Source organism: Euleptes europaea, chromosome 7, assembly GCF_029931775.1.
Source record: "Euleptes europaea isolate rEulEur1 chromosome 7, rEulEur1.hap1, whole genome shotgun sequence".
NCBI classification, from domain to species: Eukaryota; Metazoa; Chordata; class Lepidosauria; order Squamata; family Sphaerodactylidae; genus Euleptes; species Euleptes europaea.
Window position 1 is genome coordinate 37,761,421 of NC_079318.1, and position 12,041 is coordinate 37,773,461.

At 46.9% G+C, this 12,041-nt stretch overlaps 1 protein-coding gene across 4 annotated transcripts in view; it reads right to left on the minus strand.

Annotated features, from left to right (window-relative positions):
• Positions 1-12,041, minus strand: part of MDGA1 (MAM domain containing glycosylphosphatidylinositol anchor 1) — a 324,727-nt gene that overhangs the window by 178,670 nt on the left and 134,016 nt on the right. For all 4 annotated transcript variants that reach the window (XM_056853572.1, XM_056853571.1, XM_056853573.1 and 1 more), the window contains exons 5-7: positions 11,507-11,639; positions 1,485-1,754; positions 764-1,093 (exon numbers count right to left, since the gene is read on the minus strand). In XM_056853572.1, coding sequence (XP_056709550.1) covers positions 764-1,093; positions 1,485-1,754; positions 11,507-11,639 — 733 coding nt within the window. The remainder of the gene's footprint in view (positions 1-763; positions 1,094-1,484; positions 1,755-11,506; positions 11,640-12,041) is intronic.

A 12,041-nucleotide genomic window follows, 5' to 3' on the forward strand; every position in this document is an offset into this window, starting at 1 on the left:
CTGCATAAATGATGGCTAAAGGACTACCTTGATTTGGAAATCCTGTTTTAGCAGTGCAGCTATCATGTCTTCTAAAGGTAAAGTGGCCAGCCGCGGTTGTGGAAGCAGAAAAACTGGGCAACCCTCAGACAAAGCAGAGGTTTCCACATACCAAGGGAACATCCGATATGCAAAAAGATAGGACTTTGCAAATTAACCAAAACATCTGTTCCCCCACCCCCACCCCAAATCCAACCTGATGAGGCCAAGAATGTTGGGAGCAGCTGAGAGTCAGTTAAATCAAAAGATCAAGAGCAGGGAGAGGCAATTAATTTGCTCAAGGTCCTGAAAGCTTATAGAATCCAGGAGGGGATCCTGAGTGTGTGTGTGTGAGTGTGTGTGTGTTGGGAGTAGGGTCATGCAAAACAAAATATTCAGAAATCGCCTATTCGGCTTCAGGCAGATTCCCAGGTTTTGGTATTTGATCTACCCGAAATTTTCAGTTCAGGTCTATTGATATGCACAACCCTAGTTGGGAGCAGAAGGAAATTTCCGACTATACTCTCCCTTCCATTATTCCTTTCAGGCCTCCAGTTTACAATGCACTAGATATAAATGTTAACATATGATTCAAGTGAATGTACAGATCTGATCAATAAAGAGACTTATTACCCAGACTGGATTTCTGAAATTTCTTCTTAAAAAACTGGCTAAGGATAAACTTGTTTTGCTTAATTATTATGCGCTGCCTCACTGTTCAAGAAGTCTTGAAGGGGAGGCTCACCTGTTTCTGAAGAAATGTTCACCTCGACACTGAGGTCAGGGATGGGCGCCCCTTGGAAGGAGGCTACACACAGGTATGTGCCATAGTCAGTGAAGCGGAGGTCAATTATCTCCAGGCTGCTGGTCACCGACGGGAGTTCAGGGTCATTCCTGATGCCCACAAGTCGGTCCGAAAACTTGACCAACTTCCCATTCTTGTACCAGAAGTAAAAAACCTTCTCTTGTGGGACAGCATCCACGTGACAGGAGAGCTTCAGGTCTTGACCTAACTGGATGGTCTCGCTCTCTTTGATCACATCAGGAGTGATCTGAAACGTTGCATTCCTCATGGCTGGAAGAGATAAAAATGCCAAGCCAATTAATGCAAACACATAGAGTAATGGGGTTTTGTATCCTCTAGCAAAAAGGAGCATGGCAAGAACAAACTGCCTTGGACATGGATTGAAGTCAGGAGATAGGATAAGAACAACAAGAGAAGAAGCATTTCAGCAATGACATAAGGAACCTGGTGAAAGCCACCCAGACTGGAATGGCATGTGTGTATTTTGGGAAAGAAGATTGAGGGTCAGGTGCGAGGGAATAAGCAGCACTGTAAAATGGTAGGTTAAACAATACCATATTTTTCTTCCATGCTATTAATACTATTCCAAACTTTAAAAGAACAACAAAAGTACACTGGGAATCCAGACTTTATCTCCAAGTAGGTTGGCTCAATGACGTACATCGCACCAGCAGATTCACTGTCTTCTTGGCTGGATTCCCAACATTGTTGATAGCTGTGCAGTTGTAGTATCCTGAATCTTCCACACGGATGCCCCAGATGGTGAGTTTACCCTTTTGAACAAGGCTGTTGTGAGGCATAGGGCTGGGTGAGTGGGACCAAATCACTTGGGGCAACGGGTCCCCACCAGTCAATGAGCACTGTATGGTGACATTGTCCCCAGGGTTCACCACTAAGGTTTCATTCACAGACAACTTTAGGGCTGGTGGAGCTGGACAAGAGAAGGAAAAAAGGGGATAAAGACCAGTTACTGAGATGAACAGGTCACTTTAGTGTTCTATATCTAAAGAAGAATATTTGATTGTGTTCTAGAATTTAAAGCAAAAAGTTAGAGTATAGTTAGGTGGAGATTGGTTGGTATAAAGCAAATTTGTGTCTTCATGGCAGTTTGTTACAAAGAGCACAGTTCACTTTTGGATTAAAATCAGAGGTACACTTCACTGTTACACTTAAAAAGATGCACATACATTTTCTCAGTGAGCTTCCAGAATAGCGGCAAGATAGCCCACTTTATATTGCTTGTTGGAGTCCCAGCTTCCCTTTACTCCGGTTAGAGATGGGAATGTGCTTTTTGGCAAAGGCCATTATTTGGGAATTGCCCCAGTTAAGAGCATGTCGGCCCTGGCAGTAGACTTCTGATTTACCATTGGATGTTCATGTCTGGAGATGCTTCTGGACTAAGGACCACACCCTCCACGGCTGCTGTGAGAGACGCAACTCCCAGTGGCCCCACTCCACTGAAAGAGAGCCTGGCAGCCTCTCGAGGTTCTACAACATAGGGCCCTTAGCTGACAGCACAACTCCAGACACAGTCGGAAGAACCCACCGGGACCCAATGCTGGAGTGGCCCAGAGAGGATGGCAGTATCCGCAGCCTCCACAGCCTCAGCAAAAGCCAGTGTGGGGCCAGAGAGGCCTGCACAAGCTTCAGCAGAAGCCAGGGAGGGGATGCAGGGCAAGTAAACACAATCTCACAAAGGCATACACAAAGGCAAGTAAACCCAACATCAGCCCAGGCCCAGAGGCCAGGAAAAAACAGGGGTGGAGACTAAGGGCTGGCAGCCTATCCCACCCAAGTCCCGGCATAACCAATAAGGGAGGTAGGGTTGCCAATCTCCAGGTGGCAGCTGGAGATCTTCTGGAATTACAACTGATCTCCAGGCAACAGATATTTCCCCTGGATAAAATGGCCACTTTGGAAGGTGGACTCTTTTATATCCCGAGATTGGGAAACCTTATGCATGGTGTTGCTTGTGGTTAAGAAAGTCCTGGACAGTGTCTTGAGCACAGCGTAATCACTAGGAGAAATCAGGAAGTGTCTGAGTCCCTGCCCCTTTAAATGCTGCATTGTCATCAGCAGTAGTGCTTACTCTGAGAAAAGGGATTGGGAAACCCGGGGAACGGAAGCGAGCTGAGCCCCGAGGGAGGGGAACATCATGCATAATCCCCGCAGAGAATCGGGAGTTTCGCTGGAGAATCGCAAGACAAACCAGCCATGCATAACTGACCATTGTGAATCCTCTCAAACTAAGTCTCCCTTCACTCTTCACCGGACAGATGTCCTTCTGAGAAGCAGAATCTTCTCTCTGTGACTAGTTCTTGCAAGGGATTATGGCATTGCCATTGCTTTTCTCCTCCACTGCAGGTGATGTAGGGGTGAACAACAGTAGTTTATGGCTAATGAAAGAGGCACCATGAATGTGAAGTGCTGTACTGCTGAAGATACTGCTACTGTTGTTTGATAAGGGAGATGAAAACACACCCTGACTTTCATTTATAAGGGGGACCAAAATTGACTGGAAAGTTGCACAAGTAGTTTATATCTGTCTATTGCATATTTCCCCCTCCTTCCTCCAAGAAGCTTAGGGCAGCATACATGGTTCTCCCTTCTCTGTTTCCACACCTGCTCTGCAGGGGCGGTTAGGCTGAGAGAGAGAGAGTGACTGGCCAGAGCCATCCAGAGAACAATGCCTGAGTGGGGTTTGAACCTCGTTTCCCAAGTCCTAGTCAGACACTCTGAGTACCCTGGAATCTCCTCTGATCAGACCAGTTAGCTCAGTTAGTGCCCATGATGGAAATGGTCCTCTGGAACACTTCTGCAACTCGAATGTAGCCCAAAATTCCCACACCCTACTTCATTTCTCAAAGCAGACTCACGGCATCGAAAGCTGTTTCCTTGCCGAGCTAATTCCCATTAGTTCATCTCCCAGCAAAGAAAGTTTAGGACTTCACAGCGTGTGGTTTCCCCCCTACTAGCCATTTGTGCAAACCATTCAGGCCCATTTTCTTGCTTAGTGTACATATCAATTACCGATATCTAGCCACAAATCCTTGAGCCTCCCACTTCAAGCAAGGAGTCCTTATTATGAATGGGCAGCTCCTCCACTTTAAAATGCTTAACCTCAACCCTTCTGATTAATTCCTCCTCTCCCACATCCCCAGACGCAGCTCCAAAAGGCTCTTCTCTGTTTAATCTCTCAAAGGTCCTTTAAAGCCCCTTGTCAGCCCTCACCAGAGGCTCCGAACAAAGCTCAGAAAGCAACTCTGGCACAAAGGCTGAGCCGCATGTTTTAAGTAACAGCCGTAATAATGCAAAATAAGGTGTTGTTACATATTCATAAAGCTTGATTTAATGGCATCGTTATTTCTGCCTTCTCCTCTCCTTGGACCCTTGTTAATGAGCTGTGCTGGGGTTGCCTTGAATCTCTAAGTTACAGCTCAAGCAAACACAACTGGGAGGATTGTTCTCTCAGCAAAGGTACAGAATTTTAGCAATATACATATTTCACAGTTGTTCTGGAGTTTTTGGACCACAAAGCATGTCTAGTTTAATGTGGCTCTTCCAGCAATGAGTTCTCTCCATATACTGGGCCGGATTGATTTGTTCATTGAAAAGACTGACACCCTGCTTTTCTCCCCCAGTGGGCCCCATAGTGACTTGCAACATTGCTCTCCCTCCTTCATTTTATATTCATAACAACAGTCCTGTAAGATAGGTTAGGCTGAAAGAAAGAGACTGGCCAAGGTCACCCAGTGAGCTTCCATGGCAGAATGGGGGTTCAAACATGGGTTTCCTGGATCCTATCTAGAAGGAAACTCTCTTGATTTAATTTCAACCCGTTGGTTCTGGTCCGACCTTCTGAGGCAACAGAAAACAACTCGGCATCATCCTCTATATGACAGCCCTACTTGAAGATGGTTATCATATCCCCTCTCAGTCTTCAGGCTAAACATACCCAGCTCCTTCAACCTTTCCCCATAGGACTTTGTCTCCAGACCCCTTCACCATCTTTGTTGCCCTCCTGTGGACACGTTCCAGCTTGTCTGCAACCTTCTTAAATTGTGGTGCCCAAAACTGAACACAATACTCTAGGCGAGGTCTAACCAGAGCAAAGCGGTACCATCACTATGCATGATCTGGACACTATACTTCTGTGATACAGCCCAAGATCGCATTTGCCTTTTTAGCTACCGCATCGCAAGGAAGAACTTTAGCAACCGCATGGCAAGAAAGAACTGGTTCCAGTTGTTTCCAGTGAGATGTCCTCAAGGCATGTGGTTGGCAACTTCCAGGAGGGGTCTGGAGTTATAATTCTCCTGGAATTATAACCAGGCTCGCTACCACCTCGTGAGGTAGGTTAGGCCGAGAGAGAATGGCTGATCCAAGGTTGTCCAGCAAACGTCCATAGCAGAAGGGGGATTTCAACATGTTCCTCCCCAGCTGTGGACTAACATCACACCACATTAAGGGCCAGTGGGAATACTTCTGTTTGTTACTGACTACCTGGTTCCCTGATTGCACACCTTCATTAAAATAACTCCACCTCACAGCTGGTCCCCACTTCCAATGACTGATATCGAACAAGATGCCATTTATGGCTGCAATACGAAAGCCATAGGCTCAAAATTTATTCCCCCCCCCTTGATGTATTGGGCCTTGCTCTGAAATAAAGTCTATGGCCTTTTATACTTGGCTGTTTCCCTCATGGTCACCCCTCCGATGACTTCGGGTCTTTGTTGCATGCCGTTTCCAACCGTCAGAGGTTGCTTCGCTCCCCCCCCCCGCGTTTCCCCGCGTTTTGTCCGTGTTTTCAAATTTAAGATAAAACAGGTCTCTGAAAATGCGGGGAAATGTGGGGAAAAACAGGGGGAGAGCAAGGCGACTTCTGATGGTTGGAAATGGCATGCATAATCAAAACAAAGACCCAAAGTCATCGGGTTGCATGACAATTGATATTTTGTAACCTCCAGGTGGTGGAAGGAGATCTCCTGCTATTACAACTGATCTCCAGCCGATAGAGATCAGTTCCCCTGGAGAAAATGGCCACTTTGGCAATTGGACTCTATGGCATTGAAGTCCCTCCCCTCCCCAAACCCCACCCTCTTCAGACTCCACCCCCCCAAATCTCCAGGTAGTTCCAATCCCGGAGCTGGCAACCCTAGTCATCGGAGAGGTGACTTGCAAGGGAAACAGCCAAGCATTAAAGGCCCATGGAGCCCTGTTCTGGACAAGAATTCAAAACTATTCTTTTTATTTTATGTCAGCTTCTAAGCCTTAATAGCTTAAAATCCTGCTGAGCAACAACATTTTATTTTTATTTTGCTCAGTAATGTCAGAAAATGTGACCTGATAGGACTGGAGCTACCTTGGGGCAGCTTGTTTATATGTATAACTGGAAGGAAGGGAACCTGTAAAAGTGCCACCTGCATCTTGTAAAAGTGCCAGCAGCACTTCTCTAGGCAACTGAGCTCTGGCTAGACAAGCGCAGCTTCGCGGGGGCTACCACTTCCATCCCCCCTTGGCCAGAAGATGGAGCCTAACAATATGCAGCCATTGTTATGCAGGAGATGAACCTCATTTATTTGTAACCTGTGGCGATTCCTTTTGTTCTCGGCTCAGAAAACTTGCTGGCTAAGTCGGCTGTGGATGTGTGTGTGTGTGTGCGTGTGCGCACGCACGCACGCGCCTCGGTGTGTAGGGGAGGGGGTGCCAATAAAAACAAAGAGTCGCTTTCAATTCCCTTTGATGTCCAATTTGCAGCAGTAAAACTGCAGGAGAATTTGCTGGCTGGGCTGCTTAACTTCTCTGAGAGCAAGGGAGGATATAGTATACCTTGCGCTGTGCTGTAGACAGTCTGCTGTACTGACAACAGCAGTGTGGCTGACCTTTGACACCTCATAACTATACAGTCATTAATAATAGAAGCCTAAGAAACACAGGATGCTGCCTACACAGAAAGGACTTAACAAGAGTCAGTTGCTCCCTTTAACGGACGCTTGGTTGCATTCACAAGCAAGGTAGTTAAAAAGTGGGAAAAGCCGATCTGTTTTCTCAATGAAAGGTTATTGGGGTGTGTGTGTGTGATGTGATTCATATGGTGTTAGGGGCTGTAATGAGGGAATGACAGTTCTTCCAGATAAATTTAAGTGAGATAAGGAGGTGTCTGCTGGAGCATATACCCTCTTAGCATTGGAAAGGATCCTTGACGGACATCCAGCCCCATATTCCAGAGCAGGCTATCCTGCGCTTACAACATTCAGAGGTGTCCAGTCCCATGGGGGTCTTATACTGGGTCAGATTACTGGTCTGCCTAGCTTAGTTATCTTCTGCACTGAGTGGCAGCAGCTCCCCGGCACAGTAGAATGTAGAACGTCACAGACTGTACCTCTTGCATTTCATGGACTTTTCGCCCCATTTCCTCTTGGGGGTTTGTGTGTATTGTCCACTGACTCAGATATTCAGTTTATGCATCCGATGAAGTAGGCTCTAGCCCACAAAAGTATATTATGCCCCAATAAATGTGTTAGTCTTTAAGGTACCACAAGCCTCTTTTATTTATATATATGTTATATAAGTAATTCTTACGACAAGGCTGTAAGGTACATCAATGTTATTTGCCCAATTAAAATGGGGAGGGGGTCAACTACATGACATGGAGATCACAGCTTTCCCAGCATCTTTTGAAGGAAAATATCAGGCATTCAATCAGACTGGGGCCATTTGAGAAGATGAGAAATGGTTTTATCACCCCTACACAGATTTATCTACTGAGATCAACCACCAGGGACATTCTGTTCACGAAGCAGGCCTAGGAGATTGCCTAGGATGCTAGAGGCAGAGGGGTACCCCCTGTCCATCCCCAGTGTTGGGTTCTGCCACAGCAAGCAACAGCCCTAGGAGGCACTCTGGCCCCAGTGGACAGCTGCTCCCTCCTTCCCTTGATTTCAGGGGAGGGCCTTAGGGTTGCCAGCCTGCAGGTACTAGCTGGAGATCTCCTGCTATTACAACTGATTTCCAGCCAATAGAGATCAGCTCACCTGGAGAAAATGGCCACTTTGGCAATTGGACTCTATGGCATTGAAGTCCCTCCCCTCCCCAAACCCCACCCTCCTCAGGCTCCTCCCCAAAAACCTCCTGCGGGTGGCGAAGAGGGACCTGGCAACCCTCGATGGCCTGCTTCCTCCTTCCCTCTCTTCCATCCCTGCCAGCCATTGGGGTGGGGGCAAGGAGGGCTTATGGTAGACTTCCATCACACCACAGTGTGGCACTGGGTGAGAAGGTTAGACAGACTCTCACCTCCTCACAGTGAGCAGAGGGAAAAGCAAGGACAGTAGGTGGTGGCCTCTCTGCAGTGCCAGGGAGGGGGTAGGGTTGCCAACTCCAGCTGGGGACATTACTGGAGATTTGGAGGCAGTACCTGGGAAGGGTAGAGTTTGAGAATGAGAGGGAGCTCAATGGAGATGTGATGCCACAGAGTCCACTCTCCAAAGCTGTCATTTCCTCCAGGGGAACTGATCTCAGTGGTCTGGAGATCAGATGTAATTCCAGGGGAACTCCAGGACCTACCTGGAGGTTGGCAACCCTAGTGCAGGGTGGCTTCCCCACCCTAGCCTAGGATGCCTTGAATCCTTGGGACAGTTGTGCACTCCCTCCCAATAGCCCTAGATGGGGAAAAGGTAGACACCTGTTTTTTTTCCCTTTCCAATGGTAATAGGAGTGCAGTGTGTGTGTTTTGGAGGAAGGGTGTCTGACAGTACCCAATTTAACTCTAGCAATACACACCTGAAATACACTTTTTAAATACTCTAGGAAGATCTGAGTATGGATCTCCCAGGCCCACCATGATGTTCACAACTCAGCTTCTATTTTAATTCTCAAGACCTGTACTCTAAATCCCCTCCCCCCTTCCTACAGCTGTTCTGTAAATCCTTCCCAATGTGTTAACATTCTTCTTGGCGAGCTTTCAAAATTGAACCTAATACGTGCAATCGATCTATGGCTCAGTAGAGAGGCACTGCTCCTTCCTATGTCCCAAATCAGGTGCTTTTAAAAAATGCCCTTCCATTGGCCTTTTCACCTCTCGTACCACAACATCACCTTGTTAACTTGTATTCTGTTTGTTATCTCCTAAAGCCTTCTAACTTATGCCACTACCAAGCCGTTTATCCCCCAAAGGACAGAGCACACCAGCAGAGTGCATGCCTTGCATCTATAAGGCCTTAGCTTCAGTCCTACCTATCCTAAGCACCATCTCCTTTTGAATGGGGAGAGATTCAGTGAGGTCCAAAAGATTACTCTTCAATGTTTTCAACATTAACTTGAGAAAAATAGCAGTACATTTTGTGAGCTCTGGTTGTTACTGCTTTCTTTTTTAGACTTCACAAGAATTAAAGTGATGAGGTGACCAAAAAGGAAGCCTTTTTCCCCCCTTTGCAAGTAAAAGGAATTTGTATCTGGGGCTTAGTTACCTGGTACATAGGCCCACGAGCAGCGTTTAGAACGCTACTCATTCAATACCAAAAATGCACCTGAGGAATACTCACATGTAGTCTAAAAAACAGGGGAGGCACTATTGTTCCCCTTTCCCCATCCTCCTGCTGGCCATTAAATTAATTATGTGAAGAGTTGGAAAAGACCTTTCTCTGACTAGCTCAAATAGGGTTGCCAACCTCCTGGTGGTGGCTGGACAACTCCTGCTATTACAACTGATCTCCAGGTGACAGAGATCAGTTCCCCCGGAGAAAATGGCCACTTTGGCAATTGGACTCCATGGCGTTGAAGTCCCTCCCTTCTCCAAACCCCGCTCTCCTCCGACTCCAACCCCAAAATCTCCTGGTATTTCCCAACTCGGAGCTGGCAACCCTACGCTCAAACCAGGCATAGTTGTTTGATATCATTTATCCAAAACTAGAGCCTGGCACATATGACAGCCCCAGGTGTTTACAGAACAGGAGGGAGGCTGGACATGAGCGTGCTGGTCCCACCCACCTCCTGTGTCTGCAAGTGTGACCACGTGGAGGAGGTGGCTGCACCAACTCACCCTCCCCGTTATCAGCGACATTTGGAAAGCAGGAAGGGGCATACACACACAGCCGTTTCTTAGCAAAGTCGTACCCTACAGTTGACCAGGTGATTGCGCAGAGGCAGGTGGTGGGTTCATCACGAGTCGCATCTGGTCTCACTCTTGAACGTTCAGTGAACATATGGGGCTGTCCTCTGCACCAAGCTCTAGTTTGGCCCAATTGTGGATCAAGCGGAGGGGGGGGGGAGGCGGGATTTTACAATCAAAAGGAGTGCCTCGGGGCACAAAACCCTTCGCTTACAGTCTCTCTTCCAAGGTGGTTTTCTCCCAGCTAGATTCAGCCCAGCTGAGGGAGAAGTAGTCTGTCTCAGGAGACCCTCCAACAGGAAAATACTCTGAAGATTGGGGCAGGATCCAAAACCCTTTCCCCTCCAGTATGCCTTTTTTGTTCTTAAATTTGGATACTCCCACCCCTCTGGATAGGGCTGCCAACCTCCAGGTACTAGCTGGAGATCTCCTGTTATTACAACTGATCTCCAGCCGATAGAGATCAGTTCACCTGGAGAAAATGGCCGCTTCGGCAATTGGACTCTATGGCATTGAAGTCCCTCCCCTCCCCAAACCCCACCCTCCTCAGGCTCCACCCCAAAAACCTCCTACAGGTGGCAAAGAAGGACCTGGCTACCCTACCTCTGGAAGGGGCTGTACCTCTGTAGTAGAGCTTCTTGGATGCTAATCCCTTTCTGTTTGTGGTAGGCACTTCTGCTAGCAGAAGAGGGGATGGGTGATTGTCACTGATTCCCCCCCCCCACACACACACATGACAGTCCTCCCACCTCAGTCCCCAGATTCTTCCTGGGGCTCCACTGATGCGTGGGGGCCCAAATTTGGGGGAACATAAAAGGCTGCAGAGGGAACCAGGAAAGTTGGTGTTTATGTGGCACAGCTCTGTTTGTGCTGCATAGAATTCCAGTCAGTAGAGTTTTGGGGCTAGACCTGAGGAAATGCAGGATTTAATTCCCTACTCTGCCATGGACCTTACTGGGCGCCTTGATCTAGTCATTCTCTCTCAGCCCTTTCAGGTTTGTTTTGAGGATAAAAAAAAGTGAACCTCGGACTCCGTGGGGAAAGGACAGGATCAAAATATAATATTTCATCTGTCTATAAGGCCCCTTCATACATTCATATGCTTTGTAGGTGACTGAAACAGAGCCGGTTTAAAAAAAAAAAAAGACCTGCCACTGTCACATGTAGTGACACTTTGGAGACCTGTTGCCAATTAGAGGAAAACACAACTACTGTACGTGTTTGAAAGGTCTGACTCAGTATAAGGGACCCCTAATTTGAAACTCAGCTGATGCAAGCCACATGAAGAGCACTTCCAACACAACATTTTAAGCTCACAAATCCACTTTTTGTAGTAATCCTTTGGATCTAAGCATGTGGAACTGTGATGCTGGAATTCGTTGTTTCCTTTTATAGGAATATCAATCAACTGGGCAAACTAAGAGTCCAAGATTGTGCACATACATCCCTCTTGCCCAAAGGTCCCTTCACAAAGAATCCTTAACAGGGAATTCCCTGCTGATCTTAGTGGATGGCAACCCATATGGTGAGAGGCATTTCCTAATGACATAACCTATAGGAATTCCCTCACTTACCTGTTGTGTTGGTAAGCTCAAAAGTGATTGACTTGTCAGGAATGCCACAGACATTTCTAACAGACACCTGACATGTGTAACTGGCATAGTCTTGGGGTCGTAGATTTTTCAGCTTCAGGACTTTGGTTTCTCCCTGGAGGGTTTGGAAGGAAATGGGATGAGAGAAGAAGAATGATGAACATCTGGTGGCTTCAACCCTTTGAAAAGACCCCAACAGTTCTTTATTTAAACAATCTTAGAACTGGTTCATACATTCTGCAGTGCCAATAAGTTGTCTCCATGTGATCATATTGTGCTTGCCAGCATCTATCCATAGGGTCATGTGTGCCCACGATCACACAGAGAAAATACAGTGTCTGAATTAGTAACACAAGAATGTGGTTCTTGTGATCATTACAGGTTCCAAAGAGGAGATTCATCTGTCCCCTCTATTACTGTGTTCCACTGCCTTCTCGTGTACTAGTATATCTGTTTATTTCTAGTACACTTGATTGCAAGCCTGAAATAACACATGAAAGAAATCTGCCAAAAGAGT